Source organism: Trichoderma virens, assembly GCF_000170995.1.
Source record: "Trichoderma virens Gv29-8 chromosome Unknown TRIVIscaffold_2, whole genome shotgun sequence".
NCBI classification, from domain to species: Eukaryota; Fungi; Ascomycota; class Sordariomycetes; order Hypocreales; family Hypocreaceae; genus Trichoderma; species Trichoderma virens.
In genome coordinates, this window is record NW_014013747.1 from 1,963,368 (window position 1) to 1,986,944 (window position 23,577).

Consider the following 23,577-nt stretch of genomic DNA (forward strand, 5'->3'; position numbering starts at 1 on the left):
TCGGGTGCTCTCTCAAATGTTAACAATCGGCTAAAGAGGCAATCTGGTCAACAAACTTGATAGATTAAGCCTTGATATTCTCGGAGATGACAGTTTGCATCATCGTCTCACGTCTCACGCTGCATTTGCCGGTATAACGCCGTGACGTAGATGTGCATACCGAAATGTGCACATCGATGAGGGGACGCCACGTGCCGATTTGACAGCCAAACATCATCCAACAGTCCTTATCATGGCCGAATAATATATTCCTCAGGCTGCACTCAAAAGATTCATAATATGCATGTGCCAACAGAAATCAGTTCTATTAATACAATATTCGAATATTTGCATTCTTGGTATCTAAGAGAAGTGGAAAGAGAAGAGCGGGAAACCAGGAATCCAACATACATGACCAATCCATGCCAAGTCATCGTTCCAGCGACAACAATATTGTGTCTACATGTCTCAAGCTCTTTCTTCCGCCACAAAAAAAAAAATCGCTAATGAAAGCAAGATTGTACATCATACTCCTAGAGACACTTCTCCTAGAGGCACTTTTGCCTCCTGCGGTATAGTCAACCCTTCTGGATATGTGTTCAATGCCTGTCGCACTCCCAATTCCCGACCAATGTAGAAGAGCAGGCCCTCTGCAGCGAGTCGCTGCTCCGCTCGGCAGATGGTCATCACATACACACAAATAAGCGGCCATATAACTCGCAAGGCATCAAAGACCATCTTTGGAGATTTTTCCTGTCCGCTGGAAAGGGGCCCGATTACACGGGGCACGCCCTCCAAAATCCCTTGCGCTGCGGTCTGAGCCGCATCGATGCTAAACTTTCGATCTTCATGAAGCTGCTCCAGAGGAATCGGGCAAGGAGGGTAATGTGTGAGAAAATTGATGAGAAGCTGCATAACATGGTATCCCTTGACGATAGCAGACTGGTACAGACTTATCGCGTAAATCTCCAAAACGTGATTTCCAATAGGGTTTGATTCGACCCAGTCTTCGAACTCCTGTTCCGCAGCTTTCATTTGAGCAAAGAGTTCAGGATATTCTTTAGACGCGGCGGGAAAGTCACGGCGTCGGAGGAGGTTGAATATCCGTGCCTGAACGGTGCATACTTTCATGATGAAATAAGAGATGGCTACTCCCAAGCCCTCTCCCGGATGTAGCGGCAGTGACCGTTCTATTGCTGCGAGCCATTCGTTGGATTCTGCAGGACACTCTGTATTACTAACAAGGGCCTGGATTTGCTGTGCACGAGTCGGGTCAGCACATGTGACAAGTGACAAGTCTTGTTATGGGATGAATGATACATACCACCATGCTATAGGCAGGCCAAAAAGCTGTGCGACCTTTACTTGTATATAGAGGGCCGGTACCCCTTGCCTTGAGGATGCTGTATAGCCCTCTGGCGTGTAGATGCCATGGACTGAGGACTTCGGTACGGGTCAGGGAGCCAACGAGCAACTATTGAATAGTGAGCTTTTGACATGGGGCATTGCTCCATTTGAATGCATGGTATCAGAGTCTTACATACCTCGTAATTAGTAAGAATCCATACCGTGGCGAGGATGTCGTCTCTTTGAGCACCCTCAGGCGTTTTGAGTGCCTCGCTCACTAAATTCAGCGTCTTGCCTAGGTAACCACCCAACTCGCGTTGAGTGTCAGCATAGGCATCCCTACTCAAGGCCGTTGAGTACTGCAGGTTGGTCACGTAGGTGCGCGAAAAGAGATGGGCGGCCCAGACGAGGGGTCCGTCATCTGTGTAGTCGCGATACATATTTTTGATGAAATCAAGATTTGAGTAGACATCGAGGAGGATGGGAATGGAATGAGACGTCCAGTGTTCAAACACCGGGCGAGTGAGTGGAAGCAGCGCATTGCAGTTGACGCCGTTGGCCAAGACGAGGTCCGTTGAAGAGGTGAAGACGAAATCTCCGTTTGGAGTAAGATTGGGTGCTGAAAACGTTCCCCCATCGGAGGATGAAGATGAAGACGATGAAGACTCGCTGCTGCTAGGGGACTGCGGCAGGGGCACGCGCTTCTTGCGCTTCTTGACAACCGTGGGGTCGGCATTGCGGAAGACCAGCTCCTGTTGATCCCGATAGCCTGGACACTGAGCGCCGTACTTGGTGCATCTCTGACAGGCGGGACGGGCAAGGTCGCACTACATGAGATGAAGGTGTAAGTAGGTAAAGTAGGCAAAGTAGGCAAAGTGAGTAATGTAATACGGCACGGCAGCTGATGGGACAAACCCCGAGCCGAGCCAAAGCAGGCCAAGCAAGCAAGCAAGCAAGCAAGCAGATTCAACCGCCAAGAGCCAGTCATGAGCCAACTGAGTGACACACATCGACAGCCTTGCAGAAAGGCCTCAAACTGCCGCAGACCCACTCGATCGATCCATCTACATATATCCCGGCTTCTCTCCCCTTGGTTCACGACGGATGCATCGTCCATACACGTATATAACACTGACCTTGACTCGCCGCTGGCGGCACAGGTGACAATCCCGGCTAGGTCTGCCTGTGTTGGGCATGGCGGCACAGCGTTGCTCGCTCTCTTCAGTCGCAGTCAAATCGCAGGAGAGGCCAGCGCGGTTTTAGGCATGTCGCCTGGGAGGCCTCGTCTGGAATTCTGGAATGTCTGCGATGCGCTGAGACAAAGAGGAAATGCCATTCGAGGTGGGGGGGCGTCGCATCTTGGCGCCGCTCTGCCGCAGCACGACGTGACGGGCCAATCAGCGGCGTCGGCGGACATGAGAAAGGCCGGCTCCGCTTGACGGAAGCACGTGAGAGGCTGTTCTGGGGGCTCAGCCTCTGGAGTTGACGTTTGTCACAACGTTGGAGAGGGTACGCTATCCTGCCTGGGGCTTAAGCTGGTTGCTGTGCTGTGTCATAGCGAGAGTGGCTCGTTACATGGCGCTGGGAAGAGGTTCTTGAAACACCAATACCATCGCTATACAAGGTGTTTACCCGCTGCATCTCGTTTTCGATGCTACCCATGTTTTGATATAACTCTATAACTGCTTCCTCTCAACCACGTACAACTGCCCATCATAACAGAACCCCCAGCCTCGGCAAACTCGCTCCCTCGGTAGAATAAACTTAGTGCTATTTGTTATTGTAATCATCGTCTACCAAACTTGGAGACTTAAAAATCTCCAACTTCTCACAAGTCCAAAAGTCTCGACGCTTCCCCATTCAGCCACACCCTAAAAGTCGTCACCCCCAAGCTTTTCTCCCCGCAACGGCAGTCGAAATATAACAGCCCCAGACCCTCCGCCATCAGAAAAGCCCCGATTCAGGCAGGCAACGACTCGTTCCTTGAATTGTCCTGATCCGCTATCAATTTCCTGATTCGGCCGTCCCCTCGCATCTGAATGGCTGCGAGCTACCCCACCTTGTTTACAAACCTCGGGTAGACAGACTCGTTCCCCCTCTTGTTCATTTTGCCTCTCTCCTACAGCACTTACACCTTTTCACGCCCACAATCCCATACATTGCAGTATTTCTCATCTTAAATCAAATCATCATCACCATGCCGCACTACGCAGACCGAAAGGACCTCTTCCCCATGCAAGGCGGCTGTCCCTGCGGCCACATCCGCTACCAAGTTAACCTCCCTCCCCTCATCGTCCAAACTTGCCACTGCACGCTCTGCCAGCGCCAGGTGGGCAGCGCCTTTGCCATCAACGCCATCATCGAATCCTCCGCCATCACCCTCCTCCCACCGGCGCCTCTCACCACTCCGCTCTGCAAAGCCGACGCGCAAGCATCGTCTCCGTCTTCCCCAGCCTCGGTCAAAGTATGCGGCGTCCTCCCCGCCTTTGCAGACTTCACCAACGCAGCAACCACAGCAACTGTATCCCAAACCGCTACTTCTACTTCCGCTACACCAAACAACCCCATCCTAGTGACAATCCCAACCCAATCAAAAGTCGGCCAAACCGTCGCCCAATGCCCCCAATGCCGCGGCAGCTTGTGGAACTACTACGCTGACGGCGGCCTCTTCATGACCTACCTCATCGCCAGTACCCTCGACCTCCCCTGGGAGCTCGAGCCCGACGTGCACATCTTCACCCGCAGTCGCAGGGATTTCGTCACCATCAACGACGGCAAGCCCCAGTTCGAGGGCCAGTACCCCGACAGGTCCGTCTTCTTCAGGCCTGACTCAAAGGCCAGGGTCGATGCCCTCTTGGAAAAGCAAGCCGCGTGGAGGAAGCAGCTCAAGGCCGCTTACAAAGCCCAATTTGCCAAGATTTAGACACATAGGATTGTCAGATATATGAAAGAAGCATTGCATGTACACGCAGAGAACCTTGCAGCTCATATTTGCTTATGATTTTATTATTTGAATTTAATCTTCATGCCCGCCACAACCTCAGTTTCAAATCAGGGGTATTTATCCATCATCCTCCACATTTCCGTGCTTCCCTTCTTTCTCGGCTCCTACATCGGTAGGGACCGCAAGCGAAATGAACATAAAATAATCCCAAACAAAGAAATACGCAAACATGAATAACAGGCCTCAAGCAACATAGTAAGGTGTCAAGTAGCTATGGCACCAGCGCCATTTCTCCCAGTAAGGGTATACCGGTAGTATCTTTGCTTTATCCAAATCGAACCTCTTTTTTGAATGATAATTATGATTGTTCCTGCTGTGGAGCAGATACGTGTAAAGCGTGCCAAAGTAACTTCTGCTATCTTTCTTTTTTCATATACCGTCTTGAAATTCGACCAAATAAACCAGTGCATAAATATTCCCGTATCCAAAAATCATGTTAATTACCGAAGAAGAAGAAAAAAACGCTTTATCGAAATGTCGGAACCTCGCCAACGCCAGTTGAGTTTAGGTCATATAGAAGGTAAATAGCACGCCATATATGCCGCTCGTGAAATCCAGATATGAAGAAGAGATGGGTGAAGAGAGTGAGAGAGAGTGTGAGAGAGAGATAAGATCGAAGGAAATTCTAGAGTTGCCTTACTCTAGCGTAATGATGGTTGAATTATGATTCTTTTTTTTTTCCCGGTTCGTAGATGTCGCTGGGCTAGCCACCCATCTTGCGGAATCCCTCGACGCCGAGCAACGGCACTTCAACTTCATGCAGCGTATCAACGCCCTCATCGCGGCGGCGCTCAACAAAGTTGTTGCACTCCGCTACCACAAGGCTCCACTCGGACAACGCACGTCCCGAATAAACCAAGTTCTTGACAAACGCTCCAGCGGGCTTTACAGCCTCTGCATTGGCCTCCCCTTGGCGTTCTTCGCTCAGTGTCAGCTGGACGATGGGAGACGGAAGAAGCCTGGATTCGCTGGGGGTAGATGCGCCACTATTTGTCTCGGAACCGCTTGTAATAGACGAAGACTCTTCTGGTATTACCCCGCCGCTTAGAGATAATTTTCGACGAGGCTCTGTGACTGGTGAACTAAGTGGGCTTGCATTCCTTGCTGCTTGCACCAAACCACCCTGTGAACTGCCAGAAAACTTTCTCGTGGGTATCAAGAGTGGGGGAAGGGTCGGGCCACCCCCACGTTTTGCCTGGAAGCCAAGTCTTGCTTGGGCTGGTGTAGGAAGTCTCGGGCACGCGAGAATGCGGTCTAGCGAGGGCACCTGTTGCTGAGGTTGCGGCCAGCCCAGAACAAACTTGAAAGTAAACTTGGGCTCTTCGAAGACTGGGTTCGAGCCATCAGAGTCCACGCTCTTGTCGGATTTGGCCGTCCTGGGTGGGCTGGATGGAGTGTTCTGCCGTGCCCGAGAGTTTGCAACCTCGCGCCGTGCATTCTGAAGTCCATCCTCTGAAGGTGATGAATCTGTCGCCGTTCGGGTGCTGGGGGAGGCGGCCGAGTTGAATGTTAGTAACTTGAGAATAGACCACTTTTTCTTGGGGTCATTCTTGGCTAGAAGGCTTGCATCAGCGCTGCTGTCGCTGGAGGGCGACACTATACTTGACGCCTTGGTGAACGAATCAAACGTCACAAATAGGCCCGGCTGAGGTACACTGATTTCCTGCCGAATGATGATGAACCGCTTTCCCAGAGTAGGCGACATTGGTGCTGTCGCGGGGCCGGGCTGGCCAGCTTCCTCGGCAGTCTGCTTAAGATATAGATAATGCGACCAAACGCTCTTGAGCCTCTTTGAAGCCAGTGCAAAAATTTCCCTACAAATACTGATTAGACCTTGTTCCGTTTCAGAGCGTTATGAGCAGGAATCTTTTTGACTTACATGTCTGTTTCATTCTGGCTACCCTTGTCGCGACAGATTCTCCAGCAAAGCAGACGCATGTAGTATGCTCGCACCATTGGGCACCAGTTGTTGAAAAATGAATTAAAGGTCTCTTCCGTCAACAGCCAGTCACGGCATATCATCATCTTATGCTCAGGATCCTTGGCAATAGCATCCCATACCGTGAAAATGAAAGAGATCATTCGAATTTCTGATAGAGTGTTCAACGAGGTCAAGGCCAGTTTGCAAACGTCAACCCAAAAAGGCCAGTCAATATAGCATGTTGGGTTTTCAGTCGTCTCAGCCCGATGGTAGATGAGGATAACCTCCTCCAATAGGTCACACAGTGTTGAGCATGCGGTACTGTTGTATCTCGGAGTCCTGCTCGCGGCAGCTTTCAACAGTGCAGAGAAAGCTTCGGCAAAGGTATGTCTTGCTCCCGAATTGAAAGAAGTGTCATCGGATAGAACATCTTTCAACAGCACCACCAGTCTATTCTCTGCCATGCTCTTCATCATGTTGTTCGACGGCATAGGCATCTGTAAAGCTGCTGCTTCAGCTCCCCGAGCCGAGGTAGCCAAAAGCGAGGCTTGAGGCTCAAAGGCAGCCTGGCGATGGATGGTGCCATCGAGGATCGACAAGAGCTGTGCATGAACAAGAATAAATGCAGGCGACTGTGCTTTCTCAGTCAAGGAGAGACCTTGCGGCATAAACTGGTTGGATAAAAGGTGAAAATATCGGCAAAAGATGAAGAGAAGGTCGGTATCACGACCCTTCCAACGCATAACCCAGGGTCCCGTCCACGGCACCCTCGCTACAAGCAGAGGCATCTTGGGGATACGTTTTAGAGTAGCCCACATGCCTCGAGGCGACGACCAGGCCAAGGGACTCAGCCTCGGCGGAAATGAGGCTGCAATTTCCCCATCGACTGGCACATTGCTATTGCTTCGGCCCAGGCCCATGCTTTCAGAGGCGCGGCGAATCAAGTCGGGAGTCAGACCCCAAAGCCTCACCAAGATATCAGACACACCAGGCGCGAAGAAGAAGGCGTATGCACACGTCTTGCCGGCGAACTCGATCAAGCTTGGGGGCACGTGGCGGAGGGACATCTTTTCAACAACAAAAGCCATCTGCCTCACCAAGTTGGACACAAACATGGTCCTGATGTTGTGTTCAGCCGACTCTGCCAGCATGGCGGATTGGTTTGAGCTCTGCGATGAGGTGGATGAGTTGGTGGATGACCTCGCCCGCATCCGGTCTTGAGGGGACCGCTCCGACAAGGGCATAAAGTAAGAGGTTGTCTGGCGCCACTCAAGTCGCATCATGATAGTAGTAGCCGTCTCGAAAAGTAGCTGTCGATCAAGACCCGGGACCGGCTGTTGGTGCTGTACCTCGAGCATGTCGAGGACGCCACCCCACCACTTGTTGAGGATCGAAGCCCGGCAGTCGACATCTTCGGGCCGCAGACCGCCAAGTGACTGCTGGCTGGTGCTGCTCTTCAGAAAAGGCAAAAACAGGGACTCGATCAGGGCGCATTGCTGGGCAACAGCCTTGGAGGCGAAACCGCGAAACTCGAGGTCTAAATTCTTGAACTGCGACCACAGAGGATCGGGCATGCGCGCTGGCATTTCGCTCGACGACTCATCTGTGGTGAGCGCCGTGGAGTTGGTCTCGGCAGAAGAGGTGGATTGCGAGACATGCGTGTCGATGCTACTAGAGCCCGGCTGAGCCAAGCTGGTGGCAGACGAGGCGCAGCTAAAATCGGAGCCAATGCTGTCACTTGTTTTAGACAACGTGGACGCGGGTTTTTGCTTGATCCTGGAGAAGTAGCTGGTGGCACGAGCGAATCCCTTCGTCGCGGGCTTAGCACCTGAGTCGACTAAGCGGGTTTGGCCCGTCTGATTGGCTGTAATTTCCTGGATGCTGGCCGTCACAGCCCGTTTCAGCTGGTAGCGGTTCGATTTCGCTTCTTGCTTCACGCTCGTCGCAGCTGGAGCGTCTGATTGGATTTTGGGCAGCGAGCGCGACGACGGGATCCACGACCTCTTGGTGAAGCTGGCAAAGCTTGCAGTTGTGGATTGAGAGCGGTCCCGGGCTGCTCGGCGGGCTGCCTCATCGCTGTCCATGGGGGCTTCGTTTGCTGTAGCTGGCCGCCGTGGTTCGTCCAGCGGAGGAGTTGCGGCCTCGTCGTCCTCGTACTGAGTATCTCGAATGGTCGTCAAGCTGCGCAGCCATGAGCGAGGCCCATCGTTGGACGAAGCTGCAGATTTTGTGCGTAGATGTTGCAAGGTTGTTGGTGGAGAAGGGGGTCTGGGGTCGGCATATTCAGAGGTAGTAGAAGGGGGCGCCTTGATCTCTAAATCAAGAGGAAGAGAGATGTCGAGATTGAAGTCTAAATCGGTATTGAAGGAGGGTATTTCAAACGCCGCGATCTCGGCCAAGTCCTTGATATCCAAGGCGGGCTGTTCGGTCGAGACGGGCTGGCCAAGCGAGGGCGACTTGGCTCGCGATGGCAGCGACGGAAGATCGGGAGAAGAATGGGATCGTCGAGAGAAGGAGAGGGAGGAGATTTCCACGGCCGGGGCCATGATTGCCGTTCCGCTCATTGCATGACCAGCACCTTGGCGGTTTCTGATTCGGGTGGTGATTCGGGTGGTGGTTCTTGTTGTGATGCTTGTCGCAAGATCCGACGAGTTCCGCAAGACGCTGTCGCCGTCCAAGGCGCCTGTATCAACCGTGAAGCTGTCCGAGTTAATTCAACATTCCTTTCAGCGAGTGTCTAGTCGGCAGCAGCGATTTGGGGCGCAGAATGGGAGCGAGTGCCAGACTCAAGGCCGCATGAGAAGCGAGGGGGGGCCTGCAGGGTTGTGATGCAACGAGATTGAAAGCCGGTACTAAAAAGAAGGAGGCGAAAAAAAATTCAATCACGATAACGATAGACAGACAAGGCTTCCGGGAACGGTCTGCGGCCGCATCGAGAGAATTGCCACGGCAGCCTGGCCGATGGGATAAAAGCCGTCGAGTCGATATACAAGGCCGAGCACAAAGGAGCTGCACAAATGGCCTGCCGATTGCGCCCAGGAGAGCGGAATGACGGAGATGGGCAGATTGGATGCGGCTGCCGGTGGCGTCGGCTAGTGAGCAATCCCTACAGCACCAATTGGGGGAGTTTTTTTGCTTTTGGCGAGATGCCCGGAGGTGGAATTGGATTAATTAATTTACAGCAGGTGTGCGAGCTCCATTCAGGGGATCGGGCCTTGCACTAGAGCCCATTCTGTCTCTTTCAGCGCCAGCACCAGCGCTAGGCTTCACGACTCTTGAATCAATAGATCGTGCCTGGCATCGGTCTTGAAATAACAGCCTAAGCGTTAGGCAGAGAAGCCATCGAGTTGCCTCGGGCGCTTACAGATCCAGACATGGAGCATTACGTAGGTGCTTAACCAAGCGCGCCACAAGCGAATCGATGCGTTCAAAGTGCAAAGTGCGCAGTGCTCAGTCTTGGCCGTTCGCGCCAATTCCGTGCTGCATTGACGACGAATCCGGGTGGACGAGCCGAGAGGCCAGGATTGATTCCTCTTGCTCCTGTCCCGCCCGTTCTTGATCAGCACGACAAGCGAAAAAAAAAGGAAAAAAGAAAAAAGGAAAAGAAGAAGAAGAAAGGGGGATTTCGGATTTCTACATCCATCCTCACGGCGTTCCAACCGCTGGCTTCGTCCATTAGCGTGGCTAGCTGCCGTCCGCCAAGTCTATCCAAGCCTTCAAATTTTAAGTCGCATCGCGAGTCACCGGCCGTTGCCCACCTTGGTAAGTATCGAGTACTAAGACACCGGGCGAGCCGTGGCGCCATGGACTGAGCTGGACAGTTGTCAAGATCCTATGTAAACAAAGCACAGGTACAGTACAGTCTCTAGTCTACAAACATACTAGGTAATCTCATGAGAGAAAAGAGAGGAAAAGAAAAGAGGCGATCCCGATGCGCCCTTGCATCGTCACAACTGCAGAAACCAGAGGATGGACAGCATCCACACCATGTCTGCTCTCGTCCGTGTCCTGAGACATCGACGGTGAACAACAACATCCAATATGCTCGTAGCATACTTCCCCGCAAAAAAAGTGGCGCGACGGCTACGAATCACCAGTTCTGTCCGCGATGCAAAGGCATCATACGGTTGTCCGACTCCGACGACTCACATCAAACGCCCTACTGTTGCATCCTGCTGTAGGTGTGCCGTCATCCAAGCATTAGCAATGCAGATCCCAACTCCGTGTCTCTCCGCAACTTCACGCGCCACTGCCCCTAAAGAAAGGCGCAGATCAATCCTGTCACCTTGAGTCGCCTAATTGGCGGTTGGTTGCCTCTACAAATCAATACTACTGCGTGCTACAACAGTACGCCGCAACTGCCGGGCATACAGCCAGGATGAAGAACAAGATACCTTCTCTCCAGGGAATAGGCTACCAGGAGGTGCCGAGTACATAGGTACTCGTAGTACTTGATACATGTACATGGACGTGACTCGCACAGGCATCAGTTTCGGCAGAAAGAAAGAAAAGATGGCAAAAGGTTCCACAGCTATCGTGCCATAATTAGGGATGATTGAGTGTAATTAAATGCCCCATTAAAGGTACATGCAGTGAGATGCGTGTATGCGCCGCCCTGCAGTCGTCATTATGCTGGATGAACTGTTTACAGGTCATAGAGCCCACGTGCATGTACCCATGGAACTAATTGAAGTGAACCATTTGATTTGATTTGCACATGCTCGTATGAGCGAGATTCAAAAGTCAACATCGGAGGTGCCCCTTTGCATAAACATGGAGCAGTTCTCTCGCACTCACACCACAGCATCACAGCTCTCTGAGCGGTGTGTGCGCCGTGCAACGCTTACTGGTATCAATCAAAATCAAGCCGCATGCAAGCCCGTTTCAGATCTCTACCGTCTCACAGCTCACCTCTCCTCTGAGTAGTTACTTATCGGCCATTGCTCCGAGGCACGCGAAGACAAAGAAAGATCATCAGGGCAGACACGGCTCATGCTGGACAACCTTACCGTACTTGACACTTCATGCTTGATACTACGGGTTAAAATAGTGTCTGGACAAACCAGCTGAACCGCACGAGGGGCCCGACTTGGAACCTGTGCGTCCGAGACTCCAGTCCGCGGAGCCCAAGCCCTTTTGCGATGGGGCTTGGTCACAGTAGCTGAGAGTAGCAGCTCTTGGCAAGCACGGGCGCCCTCTCTAAGGTCACTACCTAGGTACTAATGGTTGTTTCAATCCATAATGTACGAGTAGTATAAGGCCTCGTACGAGTACCCGTAGTAGCGATGGAGTGTGGCAAAGTGCAGACGCCGTGCCGCTTTGCGGTTGTTTTCAGCTTGGTGAAGACTTTGCAGGTCAAGCTGCAGTTGTACGGCTTTTCAAGAATATCGGCCTTGTTATCAGACATGCATCAGGTAGCACCCGAGAAAAACAGGCGTCTCAACATCATCAGAGTGTACAAAATATGCACCGAGTGACTCCATGGCGTCCATCAATCAATTATACTTGAGAAAACAAGTACGACAGACACGCTTGAAGGGAGAGCGGCGATCTCTATCCTTGGCAGTGGTTCTGCGGCCCTCGCACAATGCAACCAGCCGAAAGGGAAACCAACCCACAATGCAACCACTACGCCACAGCAAAGACAAAGACAAAAAAAAAAAAGGATAAAAAAGGATAAAAAGTTGTCTCCCTAACGTCATGCACCATGCCCTTGGGTTATCAAGACATCGGTGTTTGGTAATAGCAGGGAGAGAATTGATCTTGGCACGTTGAAAACTTCCTTCAGCAATTCGAGCACCTGAAAAGCTCGCTGCTGTACACACATATGCCGTCGTATTGTATCACAGATTTCATCTTGGACCTACCGTTGCTCCGCCAGGGCCATTTCAGTGCAGATTTGCATTGGGATTGGAAATCTTCATCCCTGAACAAGGTGTACAAGGCCCAGGCGGTAGACATCCATAACAAGGGTGTATCCATGGTAATAATGTGAGCCCCCTGATGAGGGGATTGCCAATTGCTGCGGGCGTAATCCGCTTTTGCTTTTCGCTTCCTCGAGACTCGAATGCATGTCGAGCTGAAAACAAAATGAGGTTTGGGCCAGCAAGAAAAAATTTCTTCTCGGGAGTTTATGGAGGGGCATCGTGATTACATAATGCACGGAGACCCGGCAATAGCGCGTGCGCGAGTACTGGATGCGGATGTGACAGGAAATATTCCCTATGTAGGTAAGACGAAGTGGCATTGATTTGTTATACAGGCACAGGTACGGAGTACAGTAATAAGCCTGCAGAGGTACGGTCGAAGGAGGATTTGTCTTGTTGCTCTGTTTTCCTCTTCTTTCATTTTTCCTTTGGCACACCATTAAAGCCTTGAAGTCTTATAGAGAAGCCTGTGTGCTGATCGGCACTACATATTTCCGGCGGCGTGGGCAGATCAGCTTCTGCAGACTCGATTTGCTCGATCTACAAACCATGGCGCCCCACCGCAATCTCACTGAAGCTCGACTTCATCGTCGACGTTTATCATGTGCTCGCATCGCCCGTCTCCGAGATTTCAATTGAATTGAATACGAATTGATCCGTTCAAATCGCCTTCAGGCCCCGAGTCTTGGCACCTGGTTTTTATTCAATAAGCCAATCAGCCAATCAGCTCGCCGTGCTATGGCGCGTTTCCTGTGCCCGCGCTACCCCTGATCACCAGATGCCGCAGTTGTTTCCTCGGGATGTGTGCGTGACTTGTGTGCGTGAGAAGCTGAGGTCACTCTGGCAACCCCGAAAGGAAGGGGGGCAAACCAGGCGCAGTTATTGCTTGGCAGGATCATGTCATCTCTGACGCTCCCTGAACTAATAGTACCTATGCCTACCTACCGTAGGTAGTAGATATCCATTACTATATTAGCAGGAAGGGGAGTGCAACACTACCTACAATAATAGATCATCTGGACAAAGAAAAGGCAAAGAGACGGGCGAAACGTGCTGTAGAAACAGCTTTTCATTGAGGCCCGTCGCGCAGCTAAAAGCATCAGCTACTGTAACACTTCAAGTCATCAGGCCACGATGGCCGCTGCATGTCTTCATGTACGGCATCCATGATCCCTCCACCCGCGAGGAATCTTCAAAAAGAAACAACCCGCCTGTCGTCATTGGCGACGCCGGTCCACACTAGCTGCCCCCCTTAGTCCCCTTTCCGGCCTGTTTACGCCTGTTTACGCCTGTGCAAACTGCTGAGATCCCTGCTCCCAGCCCAGTAAAGTTGCCAGATCCCCGTTCTAGCACTCGCTGTAGCGTCAACGTAGCTCCCCAAGCTCCCGCAGCTCCACTGGCCGAGCAACCTACTGTGCAGTCGCCGTTCGTGACCAAAGTTTTCCTTTGTTGCTGAAGCTCGACTCCCCAGAGCACAGGGCGCCGCTTTGAATTTGCATCCGTCAAGGACAATTCGGGAATCGCCGTTTGGAGCTGTTTCTGCGCGTCTAATCCGTCAAGGTGCGCGACCAGAGATTGACTGCCGGTAATACCTTCAAAAACGGGCGTCTTCGGTAAGCTGCAGGAATCGCAGAGGCCGCCAACTGGGGGACTTGGAGTCGCAATCCAAACAGCAATTTACCGCTGCCGACGAGCCTGGATTGCATTGTATTGCATTTCTCATCTGTTTGTTATCCATTCATCGCATATACCAGCACAATAGCACACCGGCACAAGCATGGCATCGCAGTACGACAACGAGCTGGGTGACATCGACGCTCAAAACCCATACGCGTCCAGCAGCAAATGGCGACATCAAGAGTCGACCAAATACGCCCGCCACGAGGCGCAACAACTCCAGGCGCGCGACGCTACCACAACTGGCACGACCGATGATCTAGCCGAGTATCTCAATTCCACTCGGATTGAGCCCCAGGGAGACGGGCATTCGTCGAGAAACCACCAGCCCATCCATCTGGCTGCCCACAATGGCGAAGAAACGGCCGTCGGCCAACACGATGAGGAGTCAGATGGTAAGGAAATCGTGTGCGGCCCTCTTCTCAACTATCGTCGAATGGAACATGGCTACTGGTTCGGTAGCGTCCTCATTGTAACCAAAGGCGGTGGCAAGGACGTACTCTACCAACCATCTCTGGTCTTGCGACGTGCTGGCGGACAAGGAGAGGCGTTCCAATCCCAGGGCGAGCGTCTGTATTCTGACAAACGAAACACCTTCTGGGCATTTGGCATTAGCGTACCGCTCGAGCCCAATGAGACAAAGTACGAATATGAAGTGCCAGGGCTGCGATTCTCCAGCAGCCACAAGCCACGAATCAACAGCTTCTTCATCCCCGCCATAAACGAGTCGATGCGCATAATGTTCTATTCTTGCAATGGCTTCAGTGTCGGCACCGACGAGGAGGCCTGGAGCGGTCCGGCCCTGTGGAACGATGTTATGCGGAAGCATGCAGCTACGCCTATCCATGTCATGGTTGGCGGCGGTGATCAGATCTACAACGACGGCATCCGAGTCCACGGTCCTTTGCGCACCTGGACGGACATTAGCAACCCCAAGAAGCGCCAAGAGTACCCCTTCCCGGAGAAGCTCCGTGCCGAATGCGATGATTATTATCTTCAAAACTACCTCCGATGGTACAATACGCCGCCCTTTTCCACGGCCAACGGCCAGATCGCCCAGATCAACATCTGGGATGACCATGATGTTTGTGCAGCCCCCAGTGCTCCAGTCTAGAGCCCCAAGGCTAATACTTTGTACAGATCATCGACGGCTTCGGCTCATACGTTGATAAGTTCATGCAATGCGACGTGTTTCGCGGCATTGGTGGCACTGCCCACAAGTACTACATGCTGTTCCAGCACCATCTCCCTCCTCCGCCATCCACATACACATCCGGTAAGCTTTGCTGCATGAACTAGAGATATGAGGGGGCGTATAAACTGGTGCTAATCAAACAATGCATGGACAGACTTTGCCGATAACGATACCGATGGCACTCAGGGCATTGATCCCAATCAGTTGATTGACACGTATGTCGCACCTGGAAAGACCGAACCGCAATACATTGTCGGAAACAAGCCTGGTCCCTATGTTGCGGAACATTCGTATAACATCTACACCCGATTGGGTGCACGTATTGCTCTGCTTGGCATCGATGCCCGAACTGAGGTAAACACTTACTTTTCGTACGGATTCTGCATTGTGTTGTGTGCAGATAGTTAACAATGCCTGCAGCGTACTCGACACCAAGTCAACTATCCTGAAACTTATGACCTGATTTTCCAAAGGGCACGGGATGAGCTGAGCGCCGCTGCCAGATCTGGCCAGCCTATCAGGCATTTGATTCTACTTCTCGGCATTCCCATTGCTTATCCAGTATGTCCACTCTGGCGTTATCCTTTGTGATGGGGGACAGGATTGCTAATAAAGTACGTCACAGCGCTTGACCTGGTTAGAGAACATTCTTCGAAGCCCTCTTATCGGCCCCGTCAAGCTCCTCAACCGACGATTTGGTGTCGGCGGTGGCTTCTTTAATCACTTTGACGGAAGCGTAGATTTACTCGATGACCTTGATGACCACTACACAGCCAAGACGCACAAGGTTGAGCGAGCCCAGCTGATTGTGGAACTTCAGAAGCTTTCGGCCGAGTTCTCGGTGCGAACTACTATTCTGGGAGGCGACGTTCATCTGGCTGCCTTGGGTCGCTTCTACTCCAATCCTAAGCTCAAGGTGCCTGTTGAAGAAGACAGCAGATACATGGTCAACGTTGTCTCGTCGGCCATTGTCAACAAGCCCCCGCCTCAAGCCGTGGCCAATCTCCTGGCGCGACGAAACAAGATTCATCACCTAAACTCCAAGACAGACGAGACTCTGCTGGATCTGTTTGACAAAGATCCTGGCAATTTCACAAAGACTGCCAGTCACAACAACTGCACGATGCCCAGCCGCAACTTTGCTATACTGACAGAAAACTCTCCTACAAACCAAACCAACGGTGTTGTGCCTGAGGTGAATGGCGAGTCGCAATCATTTGAGGGGGTTGACGGCCATTCGCAATTGCACAAGGGAGAGGTTGGTGCTGGTACGCAACACAAGGCAGCTTCTGATGACAGACACGGCCGAGGCCACGATGGCAGCCTGGACATTCGCATCAGCGTCGAGATTGACCAGCACAACCCCGAGGGCCTAACAGAAGGCTACGGCTTGACTGTGCCACTACTGACGTATCGCCCCAGGACCCAAGCGTCCTCGAGGGCAGTGTCTACTGCAACGAGCACTCCAAGCCAGTAGAGAGGACGGCCATAAGAGTTCGTTTTCTCGCCTTGGACATATGGCACGGATTTGCCATCACAACATGATACGATACCCCGGGGCTTTTTTGGTTGAAGGCAAGGGTCATGAGTTGGGACGTTATGATTGGCAGTCAAGAGTTGGGCATGACGGAGTGATGGAAGATACCATGTCTAGTTTCAAGGGAATGTATTCTTGCCTTCTTTTTCGATGTTGAGGGCCTGTATAGATACCTAATACCGTTCGTTGCAAGTGTACGCTAGTCATTCGCTAGGGATGAAGGACTTGAGCATGGTGTAAGTTAAGTTAGTATTAGTACGCAATTGCTTGATATTCTTTGAACCACGACTAAGCGTGCCTTGGTCTTTCATGTGAAGCTGCCAAATTCCACCTTAGTAGTCATTCACAGCTGCGTATGAGTCGTGCAACTCTTCCATCGTCCAATTCAAGAAAATCAACCCCCACATCCAGTCTAGCTCCGCAAAAATAGTTAAGCATGCCTCGTTTCTTTTTTCCTTCTTTTTCTTCGCAACGGCTCTCGACGGGATCCATTGGCCGACTTCGGTGCCCCAATTGTCCAATCCCCAGAACGCTCTATCGCGCCTCCTGGGGAATTCTGCGAGCCGCCTGCTCACGTCACAGTCGCCGCCCCCACTGCCCCTCATCTCCAATCGCCCTTTAACCCGCGATAAGCCGAGCTCCAAAGACGCGATAGCCAAAGATAAAAAGAAGTTGGGGAAGAGACGTCTCTTGATTTCCTTGTTTGCGGGGGAAACTCGACTTGAATCTTTCTTTATTTCTTCGTCTTGCTTTGGAATTATTTCTGCCTTGTCTAGGTTTTGCGAAAAGAAGAAGTCGTTCATGATGCAGTCTGCCGTGCTGAGACGAGCGGGCGCAAAGGGCCTGCGCAACTGCGGATGCAGAGTCCCAAGAGCTTCATTGGCGACGCTGGCGACATTTCGACCTCCCACAATCAAGAATGAGCCCAACGTGAGTAAACGGAAATGATAAAGGAATTGGGATAGATTCATTGATGCTAATGTAAATCGCCTGATAGCAACACTATGCCAAGGGCAGCCAGCAGCGAGAGGGGTTGACGGCGGCGGTAGAGAAGCTGCAGAGCAAGCTGCCTCTCGAAGTGCCAGTCGTTGTAGGAGGCCAGCAGGTGTGTCACATCCCTTTGGAAACAAAATATTTGGCATCAGCAAGCTAACTGAGTGAATCTCTTCAGATCAAAACCTCGTCCCTCTCCAGACAGCTCAATCCCTCGGACCACTCCAAGACGGTCGCCTCATACCATACCGCCACGCCCGCCGACGTCTCCAAGGCCATTGACGCCGCGTTGGCCGCAAAGCCGGCATGGGAGTCGCTCCCCTTTGCGGACCGCGCCGCCGTCTTCCTCAAGGCGGCCGACCTGGTGTCCGGCAAGTACCGCTACGACATCATGGCCGCCACGATGCTCGGCCAGGGCAAAAACGCCTGGCAGGCCGAGATCGACGCCGCCGCCGAGCTGGCAGACTTCTTCCGCTTCAACGTGCAGTACGCCCAGGAGCTGTACAGCCAGCAGCCCGAGCACCACTCGCCCGGCGTCTGGAACCGGCTCGAGTACCGCCCGCTCGAGGGCTTCGTCTATGCCGTCAGCCCCTTCAACTTCACGGCCATTGCCGGCAACCTGCCCGGTGCTCCGGCGCTCATGGGCAACGTGGTTGTCTGGAAGCCCAGTGACTTTGCCATTGCGTCCAACTGGCTCGTCTACAACATCCTCCTCGAGGCCGGCCTGCCCAAGGACGTGATCCAGTTTGTGCCCGGCAACCCCGTGGAGATTACCAAGACAGTCCTGGAGCACAAGGAGTTTGCGGCTCTGCACTACACTGGCAGCACCGCCGTGTTCCGGAAGCTCTACGGCGCCATTGGCGAGGGCGTTGCCGAGGGCAGATACAGGTCGTACCCCAGGATCGTGGGCGAGACCGGTGGCAAGAACTTCCACCTGATTCACCCATCTGCCGACATTGAAAATGCTGCGATCCAGACAGTCCGCGGTGCCTTTGAGTACCAGGGACAAAAGTGCAGCGCTACGTCTCGCATCTACGTTGCCAAGTCTGTCTGGCCTGAGTTCAAGGAGCGACTAGTCGCCGAGACCAAGAAGCTCACTCAGGGCGTGCCCTGGGACCACTCCAACTTCATGGGCCCCGTGATCCACGAGGCCTCTTTCAAGAAGCTCTCGGGCGCCATCGACGAGGCCAAGAGCGACAAGGATCTCGAGCTCGTCTTTGGCGGCACCTACGACTCGTCCAAGGGCTACTTTGTCCAGCCCACCATCTACCAGGCCATCAGCCCCTCTCACAAGTTCCTCTCCACCGAGTTCTTCGGCCCTATCCTCACTGCGCACGTCTACGACGATGCCGCGCCCGATGCCTTTGCCAAGGTCTGCGAGCTGGTCGATGGCACCTCCGAGTACGGCCTCACCGGATCCGTCTTTGCCAACGACCGCGAGGCCGTGCGGTTCGCGGAAGAGAAGCTGCGCAACGCGGCAGGCAACTTTTACATCAACTGCAAGAGCACCGGTGCCGTGGTCGGACAGCAGCCGTTTGGCGGTGCCAGGGCCAGTGGCACAGACGACAAAGCCGGCAGCCCGAACCTGCTGACGAGATTTGTCAACATTCGCTCAATCAAGGAGGAGTTTGCGGCCACGACACAGGTGTCGTATCCTAGCAACGAGGTTTAAGCCTGTCTGTCAACATTTGTATGATGGATTGGGGCACCGTATAAGAGGGATGTGAGCTTGATGTATGGCGTTGATATTTCTCTTTTTTTTCCCCTTCTATAATTCCTTTGCATCTAGGGTAGGATGCTGGCGTTGAGCGGCGAGAATCGTCGACATGCATAATCTCCTATGTAGGGAGAACCCCATCAAAACTACGTTGATAACATGAATTGAAACCAATTGAGAAATGATATGACGAAATGCATGCGTGCGTGCTGTATTACCTTCTCGGGTTATACCATGTAACTTACCTAGTCTTTGGCATGAATGTTGTTTACGCGCGACCCTGCCGTTGCATTACGACATAAAGACTAGCCACGGCAAATGGGATGAAGAGCCGCAAGCCAAAGGCAGCCGTTCAAAAAAAGACTCGATGCTAGTTGATGCAATGCGAAAGTTTATACACTCAGATCCTTGGCTGAAACCTTGGCATTGAATCAGCAACAAGACCCAGACAAATCAAGGTGGTGCCCATCCCCTTCGTATACACGAGGCAAGCTCCGAGCAGAGGACAACGCTATTACAAGGGGGTTCAGACAAAGGGCTGCACAAGTCTTTAGCCATCGGCTCTCATCTTGTTCTCGAATAGGCTTAAATGCACGCCCCGTGGGAACAAGGCAAGATCAACGGGCAGAGCGGGAATTGAGCGTTTGGGGGGCGCAGCTGCGTGGGAGTCGAACTGTGAGTGGACGCTCTCCTCTCCCACAATGCTTCCGGGGATCTTGAGCTTGCCGGATTGCCGTGTGGAGAGCGTTACGGTTGATATGCCGGTACCTGGACAGTAAGTAGATAACATGTGGTTAATCGGGTAGTTTATTTCCTGTTCTTTTCCTTTTTGCCTGATCAAGAGCCGTGCATCTGTACGGAGCACCAACACTCAGCTTTGTTGGGACGAGGGCGACGAGACACTTGCGTCTCATATTCAAGCGAGCATTTTTGGAGCAGCGAATTGCTGACCGGCAGCAGCTCCCGCGACTCCAATGGATAGCTCTTCAATTGCGAATCTTGCCCTTCTAGAAATGCCTATTTTCCCTCTCATCTCCTCGCTAGCGCTGCGCTGGTCTTGCGTGGCGCAACCCACTTTGCAGCCAGGCGATGAAGCGAGTAAGTGGTTTTTTCTTGGACATTGCCACAGGACACGCGAGCTTGTCCAACGTGGTTATCGAAAGTGAAAAACCCCCCGAGCCTGGAGGGGGTCCGTGCAGATGTCATCCGCAAAAAGAGGGCTTCGTATCGGAAAAGGGACCAGAGGCCCGTGTGCTTATGTGTGTACAAGTACAGTATTGCCTGGGCGAGAGGATCTTGTTTGTTTGGAGAGCGGAAGAAGGGAATGAATGTCGGAGCGCAATCTCAGTTGAATCCCACAGCTACATAACTAATAGATAACCAATGGATAAAGCCACATGATCATTATGAATAAACAACTCAATGAAGAGAGAAGAGTACAAAAAGAATAAAAAAAACATCGCAAACGGGCTTCCGGAGCTGTACTGTACCTCGCCTCGACCAAAGGTCCGCCTCGCTCTCACCAACTCCGTCCTCCCGCCCCCTGGTCCTCTGGCCTCTTCCGGCGTTTGGCGACTTGGCTCAGCGAGCACGAGAGCACGAGACTCGCCGGCGAGGTCTGAGAGGATGAGACGGACCGTGTCGACGGCAAGTGGAGGAGCAAAAGCTGGAGAGGCCAGAGAGCTTGCAGGCGTTCAAGGGTCGAGGCTCGCCACATGGGCTGGTCCGGGCTGCTGATTCGTCCACACGCCGGCGACACCATGGGGAGCACGCGACACTTTTCTCGATGATGCTTGGTCAATTGGCAGAGGCACGTTTTCGGCCTTCTTTTGCTGCCTTCAGTCGAAGTTCCTTTTGTCGCAAGCTGGGGGAGGAGAGAGGGGGCCGACCTTTTTTTCATGTGTGATTTTCCTGTCCAGCTTATCAGGAGACCCCAGGTACTTGTGCTGTACATAGTGAAATAGCTGAGGCCCTGCCATGGCACCGTCCTTCTCTCAAGCGCCTCACTCTCGACCTCTCCCCTTTTTTCCGATTTCTGTTTTTCCTTTTTCTACTTAATTCCTCAGAGAATCGCTCGCCCCCTCCGTCTTCCCAGGGTGCATAAGTGGTCTCGTGCCGCCCATTGCCTCTGCGATTCTGCCGTGATACCTGCCGCCTCTCACCGGCTCTGCAAACGGAGTTCTTCGCCATCCTCTCTCCCTTCCCCAACAGACGGCATCTGGGTTTAAACTTGTTATCTTGTTTTTTATCTTTCATTTATTCATCCCTCGTCAGACTCGAGATTTCAAAGGCCCTGCGTCCACAGCATAATCGATCGGAAAGCGGACTCCGTCTCAGCAGAAAAAGACACACACCAGCCGAGCCGCTGCAACACCAACAGAAGGTGGCCCAAAGCCATCTCCGAGCTTATCTCGGCCAACCACGAGTGGGAATCCCCAGCCACAAAACCCTTGCATCAGAACACCAAACGCTCGGTTAAAGCAGCATTTCCGTGGCCCGCAAAATTCATTCAGTCCACCTTTTTTTTTTCTCTGAATCGCGGCCGCAGAACAGTTCCCATCGCGGAGGGTAGTGCCGCTGTCGTCACCAATCTCTTGTTGCAACTTGCAAAAAGAACCCCTGCTGGCAAATAGGTTCGACTGCGCCCCACGACTTGCCGCGTACTCCCTGGACAAAGAAGGCAGTTTTTTATGCTAAGACGGCCCTGTTGGTGTGTTGCGTTGTGTTGCGAATAATCAACCTGCGGCTCGCGGATCGCGGAGCGTGGCCGAGACCTTAGACGCAGATCTGGTGCAGAGAGAGACACACCCCCCGTTTGCTTACAGAAAAGACTCGTCATCTATCTGGGGAAAAAAAAAGTTGCTCTAGTCCAAAGCGGCCATGCCTCGTCCTGCGCTGCCGCCGACTCCCGGGTCCTCGTCTGATATCAGGGGCAAGGATGGCATGCAGCAGCTTTCGTCTCTGCAACTCGCCTTTGAGCTGCCTCCGCCAGCCATCCACGATGCCGATGCGTCGCGCATTTCTCCAGTCGACTCTAAGCTCTCCCCCCTCTCCACAAGCTGTCCGCCGCCGTCGCTAGGCCTGGACATTGCCACGTCGCCAAAGACGGTCTATCCTATGCAGGCGGCCGAGACAGTCAAGTCCCGTAGACGATCGTCCGCCGCCACCAAGGAGCCCAAGGAAAACACCTTTGCCCTGCCGCCGCCGCCCACGCGCTCCAGGAAGATCATCCAGATGAAGCCACGAACACAGGACACAGCCGCAGCCTCGGCTTCCACCAAGGAGTCTGCGCGGGCCGCCGGAAAGGCTGCCGCCGCCAAGACCGCCGCTCCGGGGCCCGACGCCGGGGCCGGGGCCGGAGGTGCTTCGGCCAAGGGCGAGTCAAAGAAGAAGCAGCCCAGCGCAACTAGCGCTGCCGGCAGGAAAATCGCTCGCAAGACTGCCCACAGCTTGATTGAACGGCGGAGACGGAGCAAGATGAACGAGGAGTTTGCCCTGCTCAAGAGCATGATCCCGGCGTGCACGGGCGAGATGCACAAGCTGGCCATTCTACAGGTTTGTCCCACCTCCTTAACCCGCCACGCAAAATCCAGCCCTCATTAACACAAACTCTCCTTGGTCTAGGCTTCCATTGAATATGTCCGCTACCTGGAGGACTGCGTCGCCAAGCTCAAGGCCCAGCAAGAGCAATCTCAGAGCAGACCCGAGGCCTCACACAGCCCCCTGCCGCCCATCCGCGAATTCCACCCAACCTTCCGTGAAGACCCGGCAGACGTCGAAATGACGGATTCCGAGGCCGCATCCCCCGTCTTCGCGCCCCAGCGGCCGTCCGTCTCGCCCGCGCTGCACGCCGAGGACTCGCGCCATCGCCAGCACTCGTACTCGTCCGTCTCGACGGACCAGCGGCACTACAGCTATAGCGCCTCCACCACGACCTCGCCGGCCTTTGGGCCGCAGCTGTTTGCAAATAACGCCCCCTACACGCACAGCAGCACTTCGGCGTCTGGCTCGACATTGACGAGTCCTGCGCTGCTTCCACAGACGGATCTTGATCATGAGGCTACGGCGGCGCTGCTGATGCTCAACAGCGACAGGAGGGGCACGGCGAACAACCGCGGCGCCCTGTCTGTTCGTGATTTGCTGAGCTCATGATGGCGTTCCTCTACCTCCCTCATATACCCAAAGCTGCGATGATGCGACGATTTTTCAATTTCCAAAGTTTCTGTTTCAGTTTCTCTCTATTCCTCTTTGACATAAGGCTCTGTGTGGGCCCTGGGCAA

General features: G+C 53.1%; 7 protein-coding genes across 7 annotated transcripts; 4 read left to right on the plus strand and 3 right to left on the minus strand.

Annotated features, from left to right (window-relative positions):
- Window positions 1-287: 287 nt before the first annotated feature.
- Window positions 288-2,522, minus strand: TRIVIDRAFT_211749 (uncharacterized protein; the record flags this gene model as incomplete). The annotated part of the gene is made up of 4 exons (XM_014105248.1): window positions 288-1,236; window positions 1,304-1,453; window positions 1,524-2,153; window positions 2,463-2,522. The coding sequence occupies 4 exons, from the start codon at window positions 2,520-2,522 to the stop codon at window positions 505-507; spliced, it is 1,572 nt and encodes a 523-aa protein (XP_013960723.1).
- A 1,001-nt stretch (window positions 2,523-3,523) lies between these two features.
- On the plus strand, window positions 3,524-4,249 carry TRIVIDRAFT_59760 (uncharacterized protein; the record flags this gene model as incomplete). The annotated part of the gene is made up of 1 exon (XM_014105249.1): window positions 3,524-4,249. One exon carries the CDS (start codon window positions 3,524-3,526, stop codon window positions 4,247-4,249), a length of 726 nt encoding a protein of 241 aa, XP_013960724.1.
- A 784-nt stretch (window positions 4,250-5,033) lies between these two features.
- TRIVIDRAFT_112672 (Hypothetical protein) lies at window positions 5,034-8,800 on the minus strand (the record flags this gene model as incomplete). Its single annotated transcript, XM_014105250.2, has 2 exons — window positions 5,034-6,144; window positions 6,210-8,800. Coding segments are annotated over 2 exons (3,702 nt in total), but the record flags the coding sequence as incomplete, so codon positions are not given.
- Window positions 8,801-13,955: 5,155 nt separating this feature from the next.
- Window positions 13,956-16,527, plus strand: TRIVIDRAFT_52484 (uncharacterized protein; the record flags this gene model as incomplete). Its single annotated transcript, XM_014105251.1, has 5 exons — window positions 13,956-14,939; window positions 14,996-15,131; window positions 15,205-15,404; window positions 15,471-15,611; window positions 15,676-16,527. 5 exons carry the CDS (start codon window positions 13,956-13,958, stop codon window positions 16,525-16,527), a joined length of 2,313 nt encoding a protein of 770 aa, XP_013960726.1.
- A 744-nt stretch (window positions 16,528-17,271) lies between these two features.
- On the plus strand, window positions 17,272-19,476 carry TRIVIDRAFT_91213 (uncharacterized protein; the record flags this gene model as incomplete). The annotated part of the gene is made up of 3 exons (XM_014105252.1): window positions 17,272-17,517; window positions 17,585-17,692; window positions 17,759-19,476. 3 exons carry the CDS (start codon window positions 17,389-17,391, stop codon window positions 19,250-19,252), a joined length of 1,731 nt encoding a protein of 576 aa, XP_013960727.1.
- A 338-nt stretch (window positions 19,477-19,814) lies between these two features.
- TRIVIDRAFT_185676 (uncharacterized protein) lies at window positions 19,815-20,117 on the minus strand (the record flags this gene model as incomplete). Its single annotated transcript, XM_014105253.1, has 1 exon — window positions 19,815-20,117. One exon carries the CDS (start codon window positions 20,085-20,087, stop codon window positions 19,848-19,850), a length of 240 nt encoding a protein of 79 aa, XP_013960728.1.
- A 2,060-nt stretch (window positions 20,118-22,177) lies between these two features.
- On the plus strand, window positions 22,178-23,449 carry TRIVIDRAFT_142610 (uncharacterized protein; the record flags this gene model as incomplete). The annotated part of the gene is made up of 3 exons (XM_014105254.1): window positions 22,178-22,324; window positions 22,403-22,852; window positions 22,922-23,449. 3 exons carry the CDS (start codon window positions 22,178-22,180, stop codon window positions 23,447-23,449), a joined length of 1,125 nt encoding a protein of 374 aa, XP_013960729.1.
- Window positions 23,450-23,577: the final 128 nt, after the last annotated feature.